This window comes from Oryzias melastigma, linkage group LG5 (genome assembly GCF_002922805.2).
Source record: "Oryzias melastigma strain HK-1 linkage group LG5, ASM292280v2, whole genome shotgun sequence".
NCBI lineage: Eukaryota > Metazoa > Chordata > Actinopteri > Beloniformes > Adrianichthyidae > Oryzias > Oryzias melastigma.
Genome location: NC_050516.1, coordinates 22574022 through 22596516, shown reverse-complemented (window position 1 = coordinate 22596516; position 22495 = coordinate 22574022). Strand labels below are relative to the sequence as shown.

At 38.9% G+C, this 22495-nt stretch overlaps 3 protein-coding genes across 3 annotated transcripts in view; all 3 read right to left on the bottom strand.

Annotated features, from left to right (window-relative positions):
- Positions 1–2355, bottom strand: part of LOC112139975 (dynein heavy chain 1, axonemal) — a 6899-nt gene extending 4544 nt beyond the window's left edge. The window contains exons 1-5 of the mRNA XM_024262861.2: positions 2198–2355; positions 1795–1938; positions 1344–1472; positions 1164–1236; positions 929–1046 (exon numbers count right to left, since the gene is read on the bottom strand). Of these exons, the coding sequence (XP_024118629.1) occupies positions 929–1046; positions 1164–1236; positions 1344–1472; positions 1795–1938 (464 nt within the window). The 5' untranslated portion in view covers positions 2198–2355. The remainder of the gene's footprint in view (positions 1–928; positions 1047–1163; positions 1237–1343; positions 1473–1794; positions 1939–2197) is intronic.
- Positions 2356–6298: 3943 nt separating this feature from the next.
- Positions 6299–11073, bottom strand: LOC112139974 (mitochondrial intermembrane space import and assembly protein 40). The gene is made up of 3 exons (XM_024262860.2): positions 10899–11073; positions 8854–8952; positions 6299–7173 (listed from the first exon to the last, which is right to left on the bottom strand). The coding sequence occupies exons 1-3, from the start codon at positions 10918–10920 to the stop codon at positions 6851–6853; spliced, it is 444 nt and encodes a 147-aa protein (XP_024118628.1). The 5' UTR covers positions 10921–11073; the 3' UTR covers positions 6299–6850.
- Positions 11074–12443: 1370 nt separating this feature from the next.
- LOC112139973 (protein transport protein Sec61 subunit alpha-like 1) lies at positions 12444–20688 on the bottom strand. Its single transcript, XM_024262858.2, has 12 exons — positions 20366–20688; positions 19429–19496; positions 19284–19349; positions 18797–18875; positions 18588–18719; positions 18380–18489; positions 18024–18177; positions 16258–16418; positions 15972–16169; positions 15691–15882; positions 15540–15616; positions 12444–13339 (listed from the first exon to the last, which is right to left on the bottom strand). Exons 1-12 carry the CDS (start codon positions 20370–20372, stop codon positions 13153–13155), a joined length of 1431 nt encoding a protein of 476 aa, XP_024118626.1. The 5' UTR covers positions 20373–20688; the 3' UTR covers positions 12444–13152.
- Between the last annotated feature and the right edge of the window lie 1807 nt (positions 20689–22495).

The window sequence follows — 22495 nt, the reverse complement described above, 5'->3', positions numbered from 1 at the left end:
CACCTAGGGGCAATTTAGAGTCACCAATTAACCTATGAAGCATGTTTTTGGACGGTGGGAGGAAGCCGGAGTCCCCGGTGAAAGCTTACAGCATTCACACTAGCATTATCACAGGTAATGTTATATTTCTAGTTCATATTAATGCTAAAAAGTTACTGTTTTAAAGTTTTACAAATGTAATTCCAGAGTGTTCAATAAATGTTTATCCTGTTCAGCCCGCGACTTAAGATGTGTTTTGGATTTTGGCCTCCTGTGTGATTGAGTTTAACACCCCTGCTCTAGAATCATTGGTATCATTTTAATCCTCTAATAAGTGAGACCCTTATCTCATTAGCAAGATCACACTTTCCTTAAACACCTGTTGCTTAATATTTGGTCAATTTTTCTGCCCAGTAGGTCATCGTTATTTCACTAGGGGCAGTAGAAGGGTTTTTCCCGCTCATTTCAAAATGGCTGCTTCTATTAAACCTTACAGGCACTTTTGGAGGGAAAAGTTTTTCTAATTTTCAAAACTTCAAGGTGAAAATAACTCAAATAATTCAAACTAAACCATATAGTTTAAAAGTGGGCAGAAAATGTGGGTTTGTCCGCACTTTCCGAGGAGGCCCCACCTACGTTTGTTGTTACCGCCCACTAAAAATGTGTGCATCAGATTTGAGACTGTGGGAATAAGGTGAGTTTGTCCTCGTGTCAATATTTTTGCACCTTAAACTGACATTGTTGGGACCAATTTATAATTGATGCTGTCTATATCTTATTAAAAAAAAGGATATTACAAAAATCTTTTCATGGACTTCATCATGAAAAGCATCTCAATTCACCAAAAATTACATTGAACTTTACGGTGAACTTTACAGGGTTAAAAGTACCAAATTTTTAAAACAAAAAAAAAATACTGTCTGACAACGTCCACCCAAACAGTTATTACCTTATTAAGGCCAGTTCACGAGAAACATCACCCGGTCGTCTTTGGAATGAAATCTGGACTTTGGGTTTATTTCCATCAATGGCAAAGTAAGCTTCATCAGAAGAACTGATAGCTCCAGCTAAAACAAAATCAGGGATAACATAAAAATATATACTTTTACATTTTCTTCAGAATACATTTGAATATTTAAACTAATGTCTCAAAAGATGTTTTTGTAAGAAAACGACACTTTAACCTTTAGGTGAGTTTGAATTTCCAGGCTCCAGAGAAGACTGACTCTGTTGGTCATCTGGGCTCTCTGTGTTGAACTGACACACAAACACAGTTTGTGTTAAATCATCCGGGACTCTGGAAACATCTGACAAACTATGTACACGAGTTAATAATCTGCACATCAGCTTTTTTTTTTTTTTACCTGAAAGATAAAAGATGAAATTCCTCGAGAGCAGATCCGAGTCTTTGTGATGTCAGGTAAAGAGGGCGTGGATCCATGTCTTACAGTCTGAAATACGGGCTTTGAGGGTTTGGATGGAGGTCGAGGAACCTGCAGAAAAGAAAAGAAAGTCTAATTTAATGTCTTTTGACAGTGTTGTGTGATTTTTTAATATGAAAGAAATAGTTTTTTGCATGAGCGGCAGGAATTCATTAAATTTGCCTCTGAGTCATTGAAACTGTTGGCGTAGAGCGACCCCGCCCCCCTTCCTCTCACCTTAGCGAAGAGCTCAAAGAAAGAAGCTTGTAGCTAATTTTCTACGATAATTTTCAAACTGCATTTTTTCATCTGCTCCTGATTCACATTGATAGAGATGAAAGTCATTATTTAATGACCACGGTTTCTGAGGCTCGATTTAAGGTGTTCATCTTACCTGAAGGTCACCTGTGGAAACCACACCTGTGTAGATGCCTGTCTGTTGGTGAATGTCCGGCAGGGTGGGTTTGCTTTTGGGTCCCGCAGGACGCCCCGGATGGTCTGGGGGTTTGGGGGGAGGTGGAAGTCCAGATTTATGCATCTACGCACAGACATACGCACGGTCATGTCGGGATCGACTCGAACTGCTGTCGCTGTTTTCATTCGCTCTGATGCGACCATGGATCCCATAAGCTCAGCCAAACCCTGAACCAGAACCGACCACTCACTCCGGTTCAGAAACTGGAGGCTGCTTAACTTTAACTACATTCGGGTCACATTAGTATGCTACAAATTGATGTTAATAACAATCCGACATGTTTCAATTAACTCCATTGTTAACTTCTGCTTCTTTTACTTACCTTTATGTATTTCCAAAACTTAACCTGGAGCCTTTTAAAAGATTTTTCTTTCAAAGAAAATATAGAAAAAAAAAATACTTTCACTCAAACATTCCCGATTTCAAGTAAGACAACGCGCTTTCAGAACTTTGTAAGTCATGACAACGGTTGTCATGGAGACACCGTTGATCAGGACACTCTCATTCCAGAGAGGAAACTTGAACTTGCAAGGATTATTTCAGGAGAAAGAGTTTGTACAGTTAGATGTGAAAAAAAACCTAAGAACAGCAATAAGTGTTCACAGACCAGTTTTACTGAAAAAATAGACCAGTTTCAATTCATAACTAGATGTACAGCATTACCTGTGATAACGCTAGTGTGAATGCTGTAAGTTGAATTTGTCTGCTGAAGATGCTAGTGCTGATAGCTGAAGATGTTGAAACTGATAGCTGAAAACGCTGAAGCTGATAGTCACAAAAATATTAGCTAAATGCCACATTAGCCTAAAAACCAAGATGATGGTCAGCTAAAATCAGTGTATGTTTCCAAGTCCAACAAACTCAAACACAAAAGATTTCAGGAGTTACTTTGAAATTCATAAAGAATCTTTCTGCCATAAATAAATGACTAAAACTTCTATCAGATCCAACATTTTTTCCAACCATTGGAGCTCCGTATTGGCCAAACATACCGGATCCAGGTAATCAACAGCAGATGAGGCAGGGTCACTGGAAAACAGGCAGGAGAGCGGAGCCGCCACCAGAGTGTGGATGTGTGTGACTGTGAAGCGCTTAGGGCCTCCAAGGAAGGTAGAAAAGCACTATACAAGTATACAGCATTTACCATTTAAACAGTGGTAGTCCTGGAGATGCTTGGATATGATTAAAAAACAGATGGACCAACCATAGCTGAAGGACAGATGATAAAAGAAGATCTAGACACAAGAAATTCAGACCTTCTGGGATAAACGTAACTGTCAGAGTCCGAGGACTACCATGAAAAAGGCCAGCAGCTGACACTCGAGGGGCCTATACAGGCTGAGATAATAAATGTGTCCCTGCTGGTAAATTGTAAGCTGACCAGAAGAAGAGACTGACATGAAGCCCCAGCAGCTTCTCACAATGTATGGGAGGCTGCATTCTGACTCCAGCAGCAAGAGGCTGTAAACTAGGCAGCCAGATTTGGGTAGTCGGAGAATTCATGGAGCAACATGACCAAAATTCTAGCCTACTATGGACAAACATCTGTGCTAAGTATAGAAATTCCAAAGTGTGGATGGAAAGGTAGGGTAGGTAAGTAGATAGGTAGATGTACAGAAAATGTATGCTTGTGTGCGTGTTTGTGCATGTAAGCGTGAATGTGTGTGTGAGTTTAATGCAACCTCAAGGGGACACCATCCAGTGTCCTGTTGTGCCGGTCCCAAGTCCGGATAAATTCAGAGGGACGTGTGAGAGCAAAAACAAATTGAACATGTGAATCACAACCAGAGATGAGTTATAGTGTTCCTCCTCATATTCATGTTTCTGTATTCACGGTTTCTTTTTTTTTATATTATTTTTTTTGTCTCGACTCCTCCGGTTCGTCCAAAAAATCAGACAAATCAAGACGCTTGTAGAAAATTTTGTGGAGCTTCCTCATAGGGTGGCTGGGCGCTCCAATCTAAACTCTAAGATCTTATGTAAATCTAAATTGTATGTAATCACCATCATTTATACCTCTGTTAGAAAAAGAGAATCAACAGAAGCTTTTGTTATACTCATCTTTCTGATTATCTTCAATAGTTGACAAAATATAAACATCACTGCTGGCCTGGAAATGTCTCAGCCCCCCAGAGGAGAGAGGATTCCTTAATTGTTCAAGATCAGCCACACAGCAAACAGGTGCGATAGGAGCTTCCAAAAATCCTGAGCCCATCATAATCCCCAAATAATTAGCCCATCTTCAGAGCCTGACAGACACTTAAGGGACGTGGCTGTGTCTCCAATCTATGAGAGGTCTGAACTACAGGAGAAGATACAGCCCCGACCCCTCTGTGCAACAGGTTTCTACAGAAACAACTAACGCTCAAGTTGAAAAGAAGCAGAAAAAGAGGACAAAAAACTCTGAGATGGCACCAGAATTCATAAAAGTACCCAAAGCATCCCCGGCATTACAGCAGGTCCCTCCACAACCACTAAATAATCCCGTCCAGAAATCTTTTCCACCGACTGTCTCTGAAGAGATAAATGTAAAAGATTTACTTCACTCTGTAACTCTGCTGCATTTGAGGACACCAAAGATATTCTGGGACTAAATACCAAAAAACATTGTGAACATAAATCCAGGAGCTTCATTTGACTCCCAAACTTCTGGATCCTGTAGAATCCTCACCTTCATGGCAGGTTGATCCACAACCACTTCCTCCACTCAGTCCTGAATGCATTTCACAGAATGTATGTGAGGATGTCAACTTAGAGGATTTGTTGATGGGATTCTTGTGAAGATTTGAAAGAAAATGCAGAATGTTGGAGCACTGTAGAAAACAGACTGAAAGTGAAGCACGAGGGAAATGGAAAAAACAAAAACTGGAAATACAAAACAGCAGCTGTTACAAAAGAACATGATTGTTCATCTGGTAATAGTTAAAATGTAAAAAAAAAAAAAAAAAAAAACTGTGTGTGCGTGGAGTGTGCATGTGTAATGCAACCACAAGGGGACACTGTCTAGTCTAGTGTCTTCTTGTGCCAGACCCAAGTCTGGGTAAATGCAGAGGGACATGTGAGAGTATATATCAGCACCCCCTTTCTGAGGATGAGTCTGCAGGATTCCATTACATTCCCGGATTGGTGTAGCTGGAGCCCTGCTCTGGACCTGACCACCTGGTGGGAGGGACCCTACCCCCCCAGGTCCCCCAGTCCCACTGACACACCTCCCCTTGAAGAAAAAGAGGCTGAGGACTGACCATCAACCATGTTGAACTTACAAAGGTGGTCAAAGAGCTTCAAGGACTGGGACTGCTGCCTTGAAAAGGAGTGGGAAAAAGCAAATTCATATAATCCCAACCCTACGTAGTTATTTCATTTTACAGTTATGCAACAGGGCTGGATCTAGTCAGCCCTGTTGGGGGGTAAACAGATTACTGGGGGGTTTGTCACTTCCCAATGAAAGGTCGTGGTGGAGCGGTAGGGTGGTCTTCCCTCAATCAGGAGAGTGTGGGTTCAATTCCCACCTTGGGAAGACACTGAACACCACATTGTCTCTGATGGGAGGTGGCACCAGTGTTAGGCCGCAGCAGCACCACCATCAGTGTGGTAATGGGTCAATGGGTATGTGACTGTAAAGCGCTTTGGGCCTTCGAGGAAGGTAGAAAACGGTACAAGTTTACGCCGTTTACTGTCACTTCCTGTCATTTTCTGCAGAGGGATTAAGATGGTAACATCCAGAAGAGAGGGAGATGGAGGTTGAAGACTATTGACTGCCTTCATTAGCTCCAAAACCAGCAGAATCCGCTTTGTCATAATTATCCTTGATTTGATTTAATACCGTTTTGGAGAATGTTTCAATCTCTTCCTTGTGGATGTTGTAGAGGTGTATTGTGCAGTGTTTGGGATGATTTTGTTTATTTCATTAAACTTGGGGTCCTTTGTCAGTGTGTAGTCAAGCATTTTTAAAAACAGAGCTGAAGAGAAATCATCATTGAGCTTTCCACACTCTCACCAACTGGAAGTTCATTCACTGCAAGGAACAAAACGACTTCTCCAACTGTTTTTATATAATATTTATCTTTTCCAATTTGCTTGGGCCTATTAGATTAACAGTTTCCCTGTGTTCTCTCTCTGGGACATTTCAGACCATGATTTTGTATTTTTATGTGGTATTGACTTGATGCATGCTTTGTGAATCCCTTGTCTTTTTCCAATTATTAAACCTTCATTCTGTCATTGTTTCCCCCAAATGTACGACATGGGAAACACAAGCATGTATCGAGGTTTACTGAACATTCCAGCCGTGGTCTCACACCACCAGCCTGAGCAGAACGAGCGTTCTTACCAAAGCTACGCCGGAGGAAAACCAGAGCACAGAAATATTGAATCTATCAGAGGTGGAACCGATTTGGTTTTAGGAACAAAGAAATAAAGAGAGTTAGTTTAGAAGTCTTTTTAATCTGGGTGTTTTGTAAAAAAAACACGTGAATGTCAGTGAGATCAACATCCAAGCTGTAAAACACAGTTCCTGTGTCAGCGACAGCAGGAGGGGGACGAAGACCCTGAAGTTCCTACTGAACATGTATATTCAGACTTAAGGAAACATGTAAACTGCACAGTGGTTTCAACAGCAGCCCTTATTTCTGCTCAGCTTTGGTCTCCAGTAATCAAATAAAATAGGAGGCGTCCACAAACGATGCTCCAAACAACTGGGCTGCTTTGGAGGAATCCGTGCTACGCAACGTTTGTGAAGGCTGAAAACAACAACACAATAAAAAGAAGTGTCTTAAAGCATAAAATGAGACTATTGTTGAAAGAGCTTCTCATCTACTGGACCTTTAGGAAACAGACTTCTCTGCTATTACAACAGTTTGGAAAACAGAAGCTCATATTTTTGTAGATGATACAATGTCTCTGCTGCTCTTCTTCCATTAGACCACCTGAAGTTCAAGCCAAAAACTGGAGCTCCTGCCGCATCCACAGTCTGCTTTTAGCTGGCCGTCTGCTCGTCTGTAGGCGGCAGCGTCTCGGGTGACTCCTCTGAGGCGGTTGGACTAGAGTCACTGTCAGAGGCAGAGCTGCCGGCAGGAGCAGACTCTTCTTTGTCGTCCTCCTGGGGATAAAGTTCAGGGAACCTCTGCATGCACTCCTGCATGCTGCGGAATTTGTCGATGCACTCGGAGCCTTTGACCTCCTCTTTGCTGTAGTGGAAACACGAGAAGGCCTCTTTGAACTGGGTTCCACACGGCCCGCTGGCCATGCCGCCGAGACACGGGCAGTTCCAGTTTATCCCCCCGTCAGGAAGGATGAGGCCTTCAGAGAGCAGAAGAGAGGCTGTCAACATCTCATACAGAGGCCAAGTATCAGGGACACAAAAAGAGTCTTATTGATCCATGCATGCAGGAAATGAACCTTAAACTCACCATGTATGAATGACCTGTTAGAGAAGTAATTACTCTTCGACAGAGGAAAAGACTGATAATAACTGACTCATTACTTACTAGAATGTTATGTTAGTAAAACGTTTTAACCCTTTAACACTGAGCATGGCGCCAGTGACACATTAGCACAAGCACTCTTTGAAATACTATAATTCCTGAACCTATTTTAAAATTTCCAACAGTTTCTGAAAGCTGAGATATTGCGCTTTCTTGTCAATGTCGTGTCATTACAGTATCTCTCGAGGAGGCCCACGAGGAGCTCCTTTGTTTATCGGTGAGACAGATGGAGCGGTCGAAAAGAGTTTATATAACGGCGAAAAAAATAAGACAAATGTCTGAAAGACGATCATCCTGGGTAATAAAACCTCCATGGAGGTTCAGAGAAGACTTTGAGACCCAAGGAGCAACAGAGGGAGCCACTTTTGGTGAGAAAGGTAACGTTTGCGGAGCTGCATTTCCTGTTTTCTTTTCTGAAGGAATGAAGCTCTTGTTAACTAGTTTGAAACACAAACTGGATTAGAGAAATGTCGTTCAAATTTAAGTCAGCTTATTTTTTTACTCATACATTATAAGTAATCTTATAAAATAAGCAGATAATTACATCTGGAAATAAATATCACAATAAATGAAGACTGTTTTTCTTAAGTTTCCTGTGAGCTGCAGCTGATGAAGCTGGAGGACCAACGAGGAGAAAACGTGAGGATGCTGGAGGTTCTGGTGATTTGGTCAGAGATCAAAGCTGCTCATCAACGACAGAGGAAGACAGATGCAGAACCTGATGATGGAGACCCTCATCCAGTGAGATTCATCCAGGTGTCCAACCACCTCTAACTACAGGAAACCATCAGCAGTCCACCATTCCACTGATGCTGCAAAATCTGCACCAAGAACATCATTGGAAGTGTGGGACTTGTGACTGTCACTGGCAGCATCATCAAGAGCAGGGGTCAGCTACCTTTGACAGTTATACAACATGTCTGGGTCAGCAGTCTCCATGACTTATTTCATGTTTGTCCAAGGAGCCACAATGAAGAGATAAAAGAGACACATGTGGATCTGGAGCCAAAGGTTGAAGACATCTGACCGAGACCTTTGAGGAGTTAAGCAGGACAGGACTCACCTGTGTGACCAAAAACACCTGTAGATGTTTTACATTTTATTCATTGTTTTTGTTTTGCACATTTAGAAATAAACATACAGAAATTTTGTTCTAAGTAGTTTGATACTGGATAAATGTAAACTTTTAATAAACAAAATCTGTTGTTCATGTTCATTTGAACTGTTTTTCTCACTAAAAACTCTAAAAATCACATTTTGTGTTTTTTTACTATTTAATTTGGTCTAACACTATTATAAAATAGAATAAATTGTAAAATGATGAAAGATGTTGAGAATTCAGTGTCTTCTGGAAAAAGGGCCAAAAGCGCACATTTACAGGACATTCTCTGACCCTTTCAGAGTCAGAATTAGCAGAAAAGTCCCGTCAGACATTTTGAGGCTCAGGTGTTGAAGGGTTAAAGAGAAACTGAAAGCAGGAGGAGATTAAACGAACCCTGCTCCTCGTAGGGGTCATTGGGGTCATCTGCGATCAGCTCGGCGTTGCTGGGAGCTTCATGATCCTCCTTGGTCACAAAGATGATGCGATCTTTCCCTACAGAAGTAGGAACAGAATCAAAACGATCACCAACAGGACTTAGATCAATGAAACTTTCAGCTACACCAGAGGTCTGCAACCTGCAACCAGTCTAGTGTTTAACAAACCAGAACCCACGAGAGCCACAAAGTCCCACTTTATCGGTTAAAAATGCACAATATACTTCTTTTGGCAATTAAGCATTTATTTATAAATTTTGTTTGTAAATATTAAAATAATTAAATTATATCAGTGTCTATGCTGCTTCTATACATAACAGTTATAACTTTTTACTTTTGACAAAAGCACATACAAGTTCCTTTCAAAATAAAATCCACTCTGTGTCAAAAAGTTCCTCCTGCTGCTGCAGCTTTACTTATATTAAAAACGCAACACAGTCAAGCATGGTATATTTAATCATTGGATTTTTTTACTTTTATTCTCAAAAATAAATAACATTTTAATAGATTCTATTTATTACAAAAACTCAAAATATTGGGAATAACTTGAGCTTTTTATGTAAAACACACAACTCTAAATCCTTTTCAATCATTTTAAACTGCATTTGTTCAAAGCTTTAACAACTTTAGTGTAATTTACCAAAATAACAATACTTTTGAACTTTTCTTTGACCAACTACAAATTAAAAATACAAATTTAAAGAACATTTCAACATAATTTCTGAGAGTAAACTATTTTTTTTGTTTTGCTTGGATGCTTCAAATATTAATCTAACCTTAACTAACTCATCTCTTATTTAATCATCAGTAGCATTTTTCATTAAACCTAAAGAGCCGATAAACAAGTCACAGGTTCCTGTGGCACACCAGCATCCAAAAATGTAAAAAAGAAAAAATAGAAACTCCATAGTCTGTATTTGTGAACAGTCCCTCAAAGATTTCATGTGATTTTTTTTTTTATAATTGAGGCAGACAACGCTGGAAGTTGCAGCTATTTTCATAAATGTTGTCATAAAAGCTGACAGTTTTCAACTATATTAGTTGACAATTTGACAGTGTAGTTGCTTGTGCCTCCAATTTATTAATATGTAATTGTAAGCAACCTCAATACAAAAAACGTATAAAAACAAAAGTATATTATTTACAAACAGTGATTACAAAAAATGTAAAGGTTTGTGTGAGACAAACTGTAATTTTTGAACATTGATATGATCACAACATGTGAACATGTTCAAGTTCTTTTCATTTCTCTTTTGCTTTAATCAAAAATGTAACTTTAAGAAACATTTTTTCTTTTTGGGCGGATAAATGATTTTGATCTAGATTAAATGTGTCTGTTGGTCACTTCTATTTTAGTATCACTTAAATCGCTTTTACTTAAACATTTTTTTTCAAAAATGACTGAAGTCTGAAATAGTATTTGTCCTTCAATCCAGACATTATTAATAGAAACCAAGAAATGACTTGGACCAAACGCTGGCAAGTTAATCATAAACACAAACCTTATATGAGAACTAATTATTTTTCTCTGATTTTGTAAATAAGATTTTCATAACCAACCAAAGTTGATTTTAGAACTGATTTTTGCTTTGTTACTGATGAAAATCACAAATGGAATCACAAAAATGAGTGTATAGAAATCGACTCAGTTCAGGACTTTGACAGTGAGAGTTTTAGGAGAAACTCCTTCATTCCTCTGGAGAAACATCAGCTGAACTTGAGTGAAGGTCTGACTTTCTGCCCTTTGCTGCACCACAGAGAAGGACTTTCTTTCATTTCTGGTTCACGTTCTGCTGTCTGATCGTTCTGCACTAAAACAGGAAGTTAACTCTAAAAATTATCATCTCTAATCCCACGTTTAAACCACCAGAGGCCTGTGCTTCCCTGAGCATTCAGTTCATCTGTCCAAACTAGTTAGCTTAGCGGTGTAGCTAGCTGTCTGACATTGACCTGTTGTTGTTGCTGTTTTATTGACAGAAAGAGTCAACATAAGACGTAACTTACCGTCTTCCCTGCAGTACGACATGTCTGCTTGAGTTCTGGACCGACGGTCCTCTTTGACAGCAGATAACCTCTGAGAAAAACGCAGTTAGATGTCTTCAGGGGTCTCATTTGACACGCTACCCGGTGTCAGGCACCTGCTGTCGCGCAATACTGACGTCATTTCCGCACCTCCTTTCTCACTTTATTATTCAATAAAAACGTTTAATAAACCTTTATGTTCGGATAGTAGGTGTAAAAAAAATCATTGTAACTGTAATTTGACATTTTAAACTCGATCATTTTCCGATTGTTTCAGTTTAATTATAATTTTATGATCACATGAAGGAGCTGCTTGATTAAATGTATTTACCGGTGTACAGAATTTTTACAACGTTTTTGTCAAATGTGCTGCAAAAATAAATGAAAAATTAAAAAATCCAGAAGAAATATTTTATAGCTGTAGATAAAACAGCTTCTGTTTTGTTTTTCTTAAATCATTGTAGAGTTGAACCATGGTTAATTTTTTTTATGTATGTTTGCATTTATTTTTATTTTGGCAACAAATTCTGCAGAAATCCAACAAAGTTGTTAGAAATCAAACTAAAAAATATAACGTAATAATTTTCAAGAAAAGAAGTGTTTGAAGTAAAAATGTTACCCCTATAGTTTCACTTCAAACCTTTTTGTTGGATGATAAATCTATATTTCTTAGGGAGAAGACATAACTTTGTATAGTATTCTAAATTTATGCCTATATTCCACATATTTTTTCTTAAAAATTAAATAGTCTTACCAAAAATGAGTTATTTTGGTCTTCACGCACGTGATTTCAGCTTTATTTCAGGATTAATTCCATTAATTGTTTTGACTAAAATATTTTGGGTACTATATTTTTAATAGTGTGCCTGTGGAGTTAAATTGGGGCCTACATTATTTGAAACCTAAATAAAACAACTTGAAAAAAATATTGGTGTTGATCCAAAATAAATTTAAAGACTGAAACTTTTTGTTATTTTAAAATAAACTATTTTCAGCTTCAAAATGTTCTGTGTTTTAGATTTCAAAATCTCAATTTCAAACCTTTTTTTTGTTTCAAAAGTTTTATAACTTTTAGCTCTTTTTTGGGGGATTGGAATCTAAAAATTTCCATTTCCAAACCTCGTTGTGGTGGATTTTAGCGGAGATTTAAAAAGAGGACCAATCAAAAACTGGGTTCGGTCCTGGTGCGTTCACTGAAACTGAGAAGTTTTTAAATTAAAATTTCCAGATTCAAAACCAAAAAGAAGAGTTGAAAGTGAAAACTGAAATTCTGAAATGTAAAAAAACAGAACATTTGAAGCTGAAAATAGCTACGTTAATTTTGAATAGCAAAACGTTTTGCACAATTTACTTTTTTTGAGGCCAAAAATGAATATTTTTTTCAAGTTGTTTTGAGTTTCAGATAATATTGGTCCAATTGAGCTCCATGTACGCCCCCTAGTGGAAGCTTGTGACGTAGTCTTTGTAACGACACCACTATAAAAAACAAAAAATTCCCTTAAGTATGTAACAAATAAAAACACATTGTTGGAAAACACTTCTTTAATAACACAATAATGTCTTACATAAAGTAAAAAAAAAAAAAAAAACGTTTTCAGACCATTCAAATCCATCCTCATTCTGACCGGTATTTTGCAGCAGACATGAAAAAAAAGCACGATGACATTGAGAAACACTGTCCTTTGAGGACCGGGTGACAGAAAAAAACACCACGCCCAATGAAGGACCATCATGAACATCACTGTCTGTGACTTCACATTGTTCTGACTCCAACAGAAACACGGTTTTCTGCTTTTCACATCCTAATCTAAGCTCTAGAAACCTCAGGCTAGAGCACGGCGCCGCTGGAAAGCTGTGCTGTCAGTTCGGGATGAGCGCCGTCATGCCGTTGTGTCTTAGTGTTCTTTAAAGAAGCTACAATAAAAACGCCTGAGGCGAGTCAAAGACAGGTGCTCACGGCTGTGTGCTTTGACACGTTTGTCAATGGAAATTTAGGCAGACAGACGGCGAACTGCGATCAAATAAAAGGACTGAAGAGACTCAATAGCGAGCTCAAATCTGGGAGAAATCACAGTTTTTCAAGTGAGCAGTTTGGTGGAGAGTAAAAACATCTATCCCAGCTGCAAACAGTACACTGAGAAAACTGCAAAGAAATGCAAAAGAATAAAATAAACATAATCAGGGGTATTTCTTTGAGTCTGGTGTGTCAGAACGTTGACATTTTATTGACTTATATTCAGAAGAGAAGTGCTCCCATACTGCCAACTTCACTTTGCTCTTTGACAAAGATCTCAAAGTACTGGTAGATGATGGTAACAGCCAAGAGGATTCCCGTCCCAGAACCGATGGCACCGAGAAAGTCTGCCATGACAGACAGCCCGCCTATACAGAGGCCTCCGAACGCAGCAGCTGTGGGGATATACCTGCAGAAGCAACAACAAAGGATGAGCTGCAGGTCCGAAGCTAAGAATGTGTTTCCATGTATAGTGCTGGGTGATACTGTAGATGATACATATCGTTTATAGAAGTGTCTATCGGGCCATTTCTCTTATATCGTTTATAACCTAATTTGATTAATTACTACGACAAATATATCATTAAATAGTCCAAACCTCGTCAGTGTGTACACAAAAAAAATTATAAAAGTGAAAACAAAAGACAAATTAAAAAGAGATTCTTCGCAAAACAACTCCGTTTTGTGGTTTTGTAAGGTAAAGCCGATTTACGTTCTTTTATTTCCACTTATGCAAGTTTTATGACAGGATTTATGTTACTTAACACTTAAGAATGATGGAGGCAGAACCGCTTGTAGTTGTTTCCCCGGAGTTGAAACAGTCAGATACAGCGGTGCAGGCAGCCCAAAAAGAAGCACTTTCAGCAACAGAGGGGTACAAATGTGATTTGGCTGCATTTTGGATTCAAGACATCCAACGATGAGCAGAAGACACTAATATGTAAAGTAGAAAAGTTGCATTATCTGCGATAATGTTAGAGTGAATGCTTTTTACTGAAGATGCCGAAGCTTTTTGCAAGAAATTGTGATGCAATTTACTTTAATTTCTGAGGGGATTTGCTGAAAAATTAAAAGCTATTTGCAAAATGTTAAATTTGCTAAAAGACTGAAAATTTCACTAAAAACTATGAAAGAGCGTTGAAGTTGACCTAAATTTCTGAAACATTTGCAGTAAAATTGCTGAAAAATTCCTAATACATGCAAATTTTACAAAAAATATTTAGTGTGTTGCTTAAATATAAGCTAAACTCCAAATTAGTCCCAAAACCTCAGTAGATTCCAAATTAGCCAAAAAAAGCTAGCATGTTGCTTAAATACCAGCTAAACTCTAAAATTCCCCAGTAAACAAAATTAATCAAAAACGTTAGCATGTTGCTAAAATATTAGGTAAACTCCAAATTTGCATAAAAAAACCCTCAGTAGATTCCAAATTAGCCAAAAAAAAGCTAGCACATTGCTTAATTACTAGTTAAACTAAAAAGAAAAAACAGCCTAAAATTCCTCAGTAAGCTAAATTGTTAGCCTGTGGCTAAAATAGAAGCTAAACTCTAAACTGGCCTTAAAAAATCCACGCCGATCTTCTTCTTCTTCTTCTTTTCCTTTCAGCTTTTCCCTTCAGGGGTCGCCACAGCGAATCAGTTTCCTCCATCTAAGCCTGTCTTCAGCATCCTCCACTCTAACACCAGCCACCTTCATGTCTTCATTCACTGCATCCATAAACCTCCTCTTTGGTCTTCCTCTAGACCTCTTTCCTGCAGCTCTAGACTCAGCATCCTTCTACCAATATATTCACTGTCTCTCCTCTGAACATGTCCAAACCATCTCAGTCTGGCCTCTCTGACTTTATCTCCAAAACCTCTAACATGTGCTGTCCCTCTGATGTATTCATTCCTGATCCTATCCATCCTGGTCACTCCCAAAGAGAACCTCAGCATCTTCATCTCTGCTACCTCCAGCTCTGCTTCCTGTCTTTTCTTCAGTCCCACTGTTTCTAGTCCAAACAACATGGCTGGTCTCACCACAGTCTTGTACACCTTTCCTTTCATTTGTGCTGAAACTCTTCTGTCACACATCACACCTGACACTTTTCTCCACCCATTCCAACCTGCTTGCACTCTCCTCTTCACTTCTTTTCCACACTCTCCATTACTCTGTACGATGCTAACACAAAAACCCATCACGCAAGGAAAGTCAATGAAAATGAACATTTGAGATTACAAAAATAAGAGATAAATCAAAGCTGCGGAACAGAACTGTTAATAATATCTGAACACTTGGATTCTCACTCCTGAAAATTTGAGTATGAATATTTGCGATGTCCAAATCGCTGATTCACGATCTTTATAAATATAGTAAATTATCAAGTTGTAAAATATTGATTGCTCTGAAATACAGAATACTGTTGGATTTTTATTTATGAACTAAAATAAACCTGAAAGTGCGGCGCCGGAAGTAAACAAATCTTCAAGATAAAGTGTCAGTGAAGCTTCCTGTTTTCAAAGTAAAACTAGGGAGAACTTTTTTAATAACTGAAAATATACTTTGTTTTTTATCGTGATCTAAAATGTTTTCCATATCGCCCTGCACTGTTTCCAGGTTCTCCTGTTTACCTGTTGAGCTCGTGCACCATGGAGGTCTCTCTGTGTCCTCTCATCACCATCTGCTGCTCCTTCAGCTGCTTCGCCACCTGAGGAACACCAGCAGACCCATCAACACCCGACGCCTGCAGAGCGGCAGCCCTTCCCACCGGAGCTCACTCACATCTTTGGCAGAAGATCCAGAAACCTCGATCCAGGTTTTGGAGAAGAAGGCGCAGGAGCCAAGCATGAAGACGATGTAAATGATAGCATGAACCGGGTCGTCCAGAACAGAACCAAACGACTCCGGAGGAGAGAGGTAGTAACACAGACCGCCCACTGGGTAGGCTCGAGCAGGTCCTCCACTGGAGGTGTCCTGGAAAACCACGGCACAGTCAGCCACACCTGTGCATTCTGACCACGTCACCGGATCGGTACCGAAGAGAACCGCCATGCGACACTTACAGACCACGTTCCTAAGAGGTTCACCAAGAAGTTGCCGCTGAAGCGCGTCGACAGCATCTGAGAGATCACGTAGAGGTTGGACACCAGAGCAGACTGCAGGATGATGGGGATGTTGGAGGTGTAGAACAGCTTGATGGGGTAGGTGTTGTATTGACCGCGATAGCGAGCAGATTTGATTGGCAGGTCCACTCTGAAGCCCTGAAGAAAACGTGAGACAAACACTTGATGATGAGCTGAAAAAATAACAACAATCCATCGAGTCCTTTTGTTTCAAGTGTCACCAAACCTGGAAATATATGACCACGGCGAACACAAAGACGGTGGCGATGAGGTTCATCAGGTTGGGCAGGTTCTGCCTGTAGAAGGCTTCTCTCAAGGCGCGGACTTTGTCTGTGCGAGTCGCCAGCAGGTGGAAGAGAGCGATGATGGCGCCCTCAAACTCCGTGCCTGGATGGAGCACACACGGTTAGTCCTGACAGTCAGAAGCTGCACTTCGTTTAAAGATCCACTTCGATCATCTTCAGGTCCGTTTTCAAACTGTTCCCAGAAGTCTTTTAACTATGATGATGGTTTTAGTCAAAATCTAAAAACCTGTGTGGTTTTTTAGGACATAGTTTCTGCAGAGTGGCAGGAGTTTTTAGAAATTCACCTCTGAGTTTTGGGTAAGAAGAAAACCCGTTCCCGTCATCATGTGTCAAAGTCAAGGCCCGGGGGCCGGATCCGGCCCTCCAGATCATTTTATTTTATTGTTATTAATGGCCTGATGTTATCTTGTGCTCATTACTAACTTATATAATTTTGAAAAAATATATTCTTATGGAGAGATTGAAAGTTATTTAAGATTTAAGTTGATTTATTCTGGAATAATATTCCGGCCGTTTTATTATTCATAATTATGTTAAAAAGTTATGGTTTTACAGTTTTAAAAATTGGCCTTTTGCTAGCTGTTTTGGCATTTACTAAGATTATTGGGCTATTTTGGAGTTTAGCTAATATTTTAGCTGCATGCTAGCTGTTTTGGCTAATTTGGGCATTTCTTTAAGTTTTTAGGCTATTTTGGAATTTAGCCAATATTTCAGCTACATGTTAGCCTTTTTTTGGCTAATTTAGCCTTTTTTATTTAATTTTTTTTGGGGGCTATTTTGGACTTAGGCTAATATTGACATGCTAGCTGTTTTGGCAAACCTACGTTTTTTGTTGTTGTTTTTGTTTTACTTTTTTAGGCTAATTTGGCTTTTAGCTGATATTTCAGCTCAATGCTAGCTGTTTGACTAATTTAGGCTTTTAAAAAAAAGTTTTTAGGCTATTTTGAAGTTTAGCTATTTTTCAGCTGCATGTTAGCTGTTCTGGCAAATCTATTTTTTTTTAAATTATTATTATTTTTAGGTTAATTTGGCTTTAGCTAATATTTTGGTGACCATCAACTTCAGCATCTTCAGCTTCCAAATTCCTCTTACAGCTTTCACACTAGAATTATCACAGGTAATGATATATCTAGTTCATAATTATGTTAAAAGTTAAGTTTTTAAAGTTTTAAAAATGTAGTTTTAGTGTGTTCAATAAACATCTATCCTGTTCAGCCTGTGACCTAAGGTGTGTTTTGGATTTTGTCCCCTTGTGTGATTTGAGTTTGACACTCCTGGTTTAGACGCTCCCACTAGCTTACAGCACCTCACAAGCCTAAGCCAACATTAGTGTAGCAAAAAAAAAGAAAACAGGTCAGCAAAATGAGAGCCATCCAGTCATAAGTATTCCAGCTCAGACAAGGAAAACAAAGACGTTCATGGATCTATTGGTCTGCAAGGAGATGCTGCAGAAAGGGGCGGAGCAGATTGTGGCCCGCCCAACATATTTTCTACGTCACAAATACAATCTTTTTCCAGCTGCTTTGTTTTGTTTTCTCCTGATTTACAACAACTGGAATAAAGAAATATTCAGAAATGTCCTTTTAAGTTGAATTTTCTTTTGTACATAAGTCCTCCATCATCAGAAAAATGTTAAAAAGTAAAAAAAACAGCATTTTCATTAAACATTTGTCTTCATTTCCTGTACCTCTCCCGGTGTTGACCGTCGTGGGACTGAAGGCCTTCCAAACAATGGTCTCACAGATGTTGGTGGCAATGAAGAGAGAGATACCAGAACCGAGACCGTAGCCCTTCTGAAGGAGCTCGTCCAGCAGCAGGACGATCAGACCTGCCACAAAGAGCTGAAGACACAGACAGCGTTGTTTAAAGGCCGAATGTCCAGATGAGCGGCGTTGTGCCAGCAATCTCCGTGACCAAAGGAATCGTCTTAATCCCACAGAAGCATTTTACTTTTTAGTAAGCATCAAAATAAACCCTCCAGATATAATTAAACACTGCCACAACATTTGCTTTAAAAATGCAGAAATGATCATCTGGGTTAACCTGAATGATGATGAGCAGGCAGATCCCAGCTCCCATCTCTGAAGGGTCTCCGTACATCCCAGTCATCACGTAAACAATGGCCTGTCCGATGGTGATGATCATTCCAAACACTAAAAAAAAAATAAAAATAAAAAGATGTAAATGTGGGCATGTATGCTACAGCAAAGATTGAAAGGAAGTTTGAAAGCTCCAGAAATCATAGACCTACATTTCTGAGCTCCGTTAAAGAGTGCTCTGTCCTTTGGGGTATCTCCCACCTCAATGATTTTGGCACCAGCCAGCAGCTGCATGATGAGGCCCGAGGTGACGATGGGCGATATACCCAGCTCCATTAGAGTACCTGGACAACAGCGAAGAAAAAAAAGGTTACAAAGCTCATGAATTAGTGGACTCTACAGACCACCGATCGGAAATCACCTCTGTTTGAAGCCAATATTACTCTCATCCAGTAGAAAGGATCGGCCGAGTCTGATGACATTATGCCAAAAAGAGGAATCTGAAGGAACAATGAAGAGATGTAAATAGCACTACAAACTCAGGCAGTCATGAACAGATTTTAAGCTTAATTTTCTTCATACATGTCCTCCATCGTTAGAAAAATACTACAGAACATGTTAAAGACACAATTTTCATTGGATTGGGTCTTTAAAGCACCTTCATTTTCATTACTAGTAAGTTTAAATAAAGTTACCCCAACACACACAAACACATGTTAAAATTAGGAATAAAAATCATAGTAAAGGTAAATTGAAAACTACAGCACTCTAAGGGGATAGCAGAAAAGTGTACATGTTGTTCTTGATCTGATTTTATTTAGTTTTTCTATGTGTGTGTGTGTTTTATTGCTTTTTAAAAAATATTTGATCTCAAGGGACTCTTAGTAAAATAAATAAAATATACCAACCTGGCAGCACACCAAAAAGATGAAGAGAGTGATGGCAGTCCATAATACTTTTTCTCTAAACTGGATCTGTAGTTTTGATAAAAGAAAAGAGTGAGACATTGTTCATTTTCAAGAGCAGATTCTAACATGCAATGATGACGCTCACCTTTCTTTCTGGTTTCTGTATTTCTGGCAGGACTGCACAGAAGGGCTTGATAACTTCCAAAAATTTAACTGCAAAAACAAACGTGGATGTTTAGTGGAAAATACAGATTTTTGTTTTTTTTTTTACTTTAAAAGTACATTTTTATGGCAAAATTAAAACAAGCACCACAAGAGTAGAACTTGATTCATCCCACAAAGGGGAAATTACCTTATTATAATTATATATATATATATTTTTTAAAAACAGCATATAGATATTAAAATACACTCTAATAACAATAAAAGCTGAAAACTGAATGAAAGCTGCCACACAAGCAGGTAACTATAGATCCATCTGGTACACCTACAACAGGTATGCACAGATGCAACGTCATCCCTAGCAGCTGCTGTAAAGCTAAACATGACGTATACCTAAACAATGAAAGAAACCACAAACAGAATAAACAAAGAAATCGAGTTACAGATCCTCTTTACTCTGGAGGTTTTTAACAGTTTCCAGATTCGCTCACACAATTGATTAACCTGATTTTTTTTAAGTTAGTTTCCCACTTCAAAAACTAGCATAACACTTGGAGAAAACAACGTTTTCTATTTATTTTTTGTGACAAAAAAGGTGATTTCTCCAGTTACCATTAGCTTAGATGCTAACAAGCGTTAAAGAAGCCAACTTCAAACATACATTTGAAGTCAACGCTGAAAAAACAACACTACAATTCAACAATATTGATTAGTTACATTAAAACGGGTTCAGGTTACAGAAAACCCCATTTTAGCTTTGGTTTTGTTCCCATTTTCAGCTAGCTTAAGTTGCCACCTACACATCTAAAGGTTAGCTAATTAGCTTCCCTAAGAGCTTTTTTTCTGCGGTTCCATGACAGAAAGACGCCGCCTGCAGCTGCGATCATAAATGCGGGTAAGAATGAAAGAGGTGCACGTACTCCCCATGGCTGCCGGATCCCAACGCCCGTGTTGCTGGCTTCAGTTCGACCGCTCAGTGGAGTCAGTGTGGCTCCATCAGCCGCTCCGAGAGGAAAGAGAGAGCCGGAGAGACACGTCACCAGAGGAGCCGCTGTTACACGTCACTGCTTTCACACTCCCTCGCGCGGCTTTTCGCGCGAGGAGATCTGCGTGTCCACTTGTATGTAAACACGCTGTTTTTAACGTCCTAAAGGGACTCTGTCTGCCTATAAAAATATGATTTTAAACGTGATTGTTGCGAAATAAAACCTCGTAAACACAGACACCTCCAATCCGAAAGAGGGCGCTGTGTTGCCGGTTTCTGACGTTCCTTCATTTTGCTCCTCCCCATACAGTCTATGCTCCTCCCTCTTACGGAGCAGGGTTTGTGAAGGAGGCGTGTCCAGATCTGGGCTGCCAAAGTGGTCCAGAGCATAGAGGATAATATCAGTAGAGAAGACACGCAGGCATTTTACTATGTAGAGCGACGCCATATTGGAATGGTATAAAAAAAAAACAATGAGACATGTCTTAGCAGAACCAGTGAAATGACCATAAAATTTTTAATTTTGGTCCGATTTTAAAAAGGAAAAACTCTGATCCTCAGAAAAATAATTCCCAGGTCACGATAGTAATGTTTTTGAACAAAGTGTAACAAATTAACAAAACTTCAAACTTAAAAAAATAAATAATTACATTAACATATAGGAAACGCAATGCATACCTGATACATGGTTGTGATTTTATTCTAATCTACACACAGACTGAGATTTACACAAACTGTTAGACTCCTCGGTCTGTGTTTATAAACTGATCGGTGGATAGCCGACATCGCTGTAGACCGCTAGCGCCTGTTATATATGGGATTTTTTATACAGCCAGAGCCGGAAACCATGCAACGCTGTGGGGTAAATTAACCAACGCTGGGCTGGAGAGTCCAGTTCTACAAGTGGATCCATCCAGCCTCTATCAGAAGGACTTGGACACCAACACGACAGCGGGTAGGCGGTCTTTCATACGACACATTTCCCGGTCCGCCCACTGGACGAGGATTCATCGCTGGTGGACTCTTCCCTCTTCACTACAGAGGAAATCCTGGTTAGTTTATTTTCTCTCCACGTAGTAATCTGATTACCAGCAGGTTGTCTGGTCTGATCTGAGGTCTACCACACATACAAATACCACCATCATCCTCCATAAACATAAAGATCGATGGTCCTGACAGAAAACATATGAATAGTGTGAAGTCTAAAGCTGTCATTGACTAAAATAGACTAAAAGATCAGCCTAAATGTTCATTACTGAGATTGAGATTTACTTTATCAGCTGACAGCAATAATTTACTAGTGAAAATCACATTCTAGTTTTTCCAGATCTGTTTGTACAATTGTAACACAGCAGTAAACAGACATCTATACCATTCCAATATGGCGTCCAACTCTACGTACCCAACAACCTAGCATGTCATCTCTAGTGGTATATCTCGTTGGTCCAGAGAGCTGGTGAGACGTGGCCACTGACATGTGTATTTTAATATGTTTTGTAATGTTTGTGAAGTATATGGCTCCTGGCATTCTCATTGTTCAGCTTGTCTTACATATTTGTTCTATATGTTTTGGAAAATAAAGTTTTATTTTTAATGTGTTCACTTTATTTATTTATCTGTTTGTTTATTAGTTTATTTATTTATTATTAATTTTAACTTACTTTATTTATTTTCATTTCCATACAAAAATGAAATATCTAAACAAGTTCATGCACATGGGAAATGAAAGAACTGGAGGAAAAAAAACACATTTTTTGTGTCTATTTTGAATACTTTAAAGAAGACAAAAACAAACAAAAAAAATTATGGAAAAGTGTACTGTATCTAATTGTATATCTGGATCCCTGCAATATAGCAGATAAGTATCTTTTTGATTATTTTGTTATCAGACACACAATTTAAATCATACCTGACATTTTTTGATCTTCATCAAGAAGATCAACACAGCTGCAGAAGTAAAACAGAGAGAGAAAATATCTGCAGAATTAATATGTTTGTCTACATTTGAATCATTTCAATTCAGGACAAGAAGTAAATAATGCCAGGAATGTCATTTTGTCACTTG

Excerpts from the sequence above, each read along its gene's own strand:
- LOC112139974 (XM_024262860.2), bottom strand. The coding sequence starts at position 10,920 with ATGTCGTACTGCAGGGAAGACG. Across the intron at positions 8,953-10,898 it reads GTCGTACTGCAGGGAAGACG|GGAAAGATCGCATCATCTTT; the intron begins GTAAGTTACGTC and ends CTACTTCTGTAG. Across the intron at positions 7,174-8,853 it reads TGACCCCTACGAGGAGCAGG|GCCTCATCCTTCCTGACGGG; the intron begins GTTCGTTTAATC and ends TGCTCTCTGAAG.
- LOC112139973 (XM_024262858.2), bottom strand. Across the intron at positions 18,490-18,587 it reads CTTTAACGGAGCTCAGAAAT|TGTTTGGAATGATCATCACC; the intron begins GTAGGTCTATGA and ends TTTTTTTTTTAG. Across the intron at positions 13,340-15,539 it reads ATGGTGCACGAGCTCAACAG|GTATATCCCCACAGCTGCTG; the intron begins GTAAACAGGAGA and ends TTGCTTCTGCAG.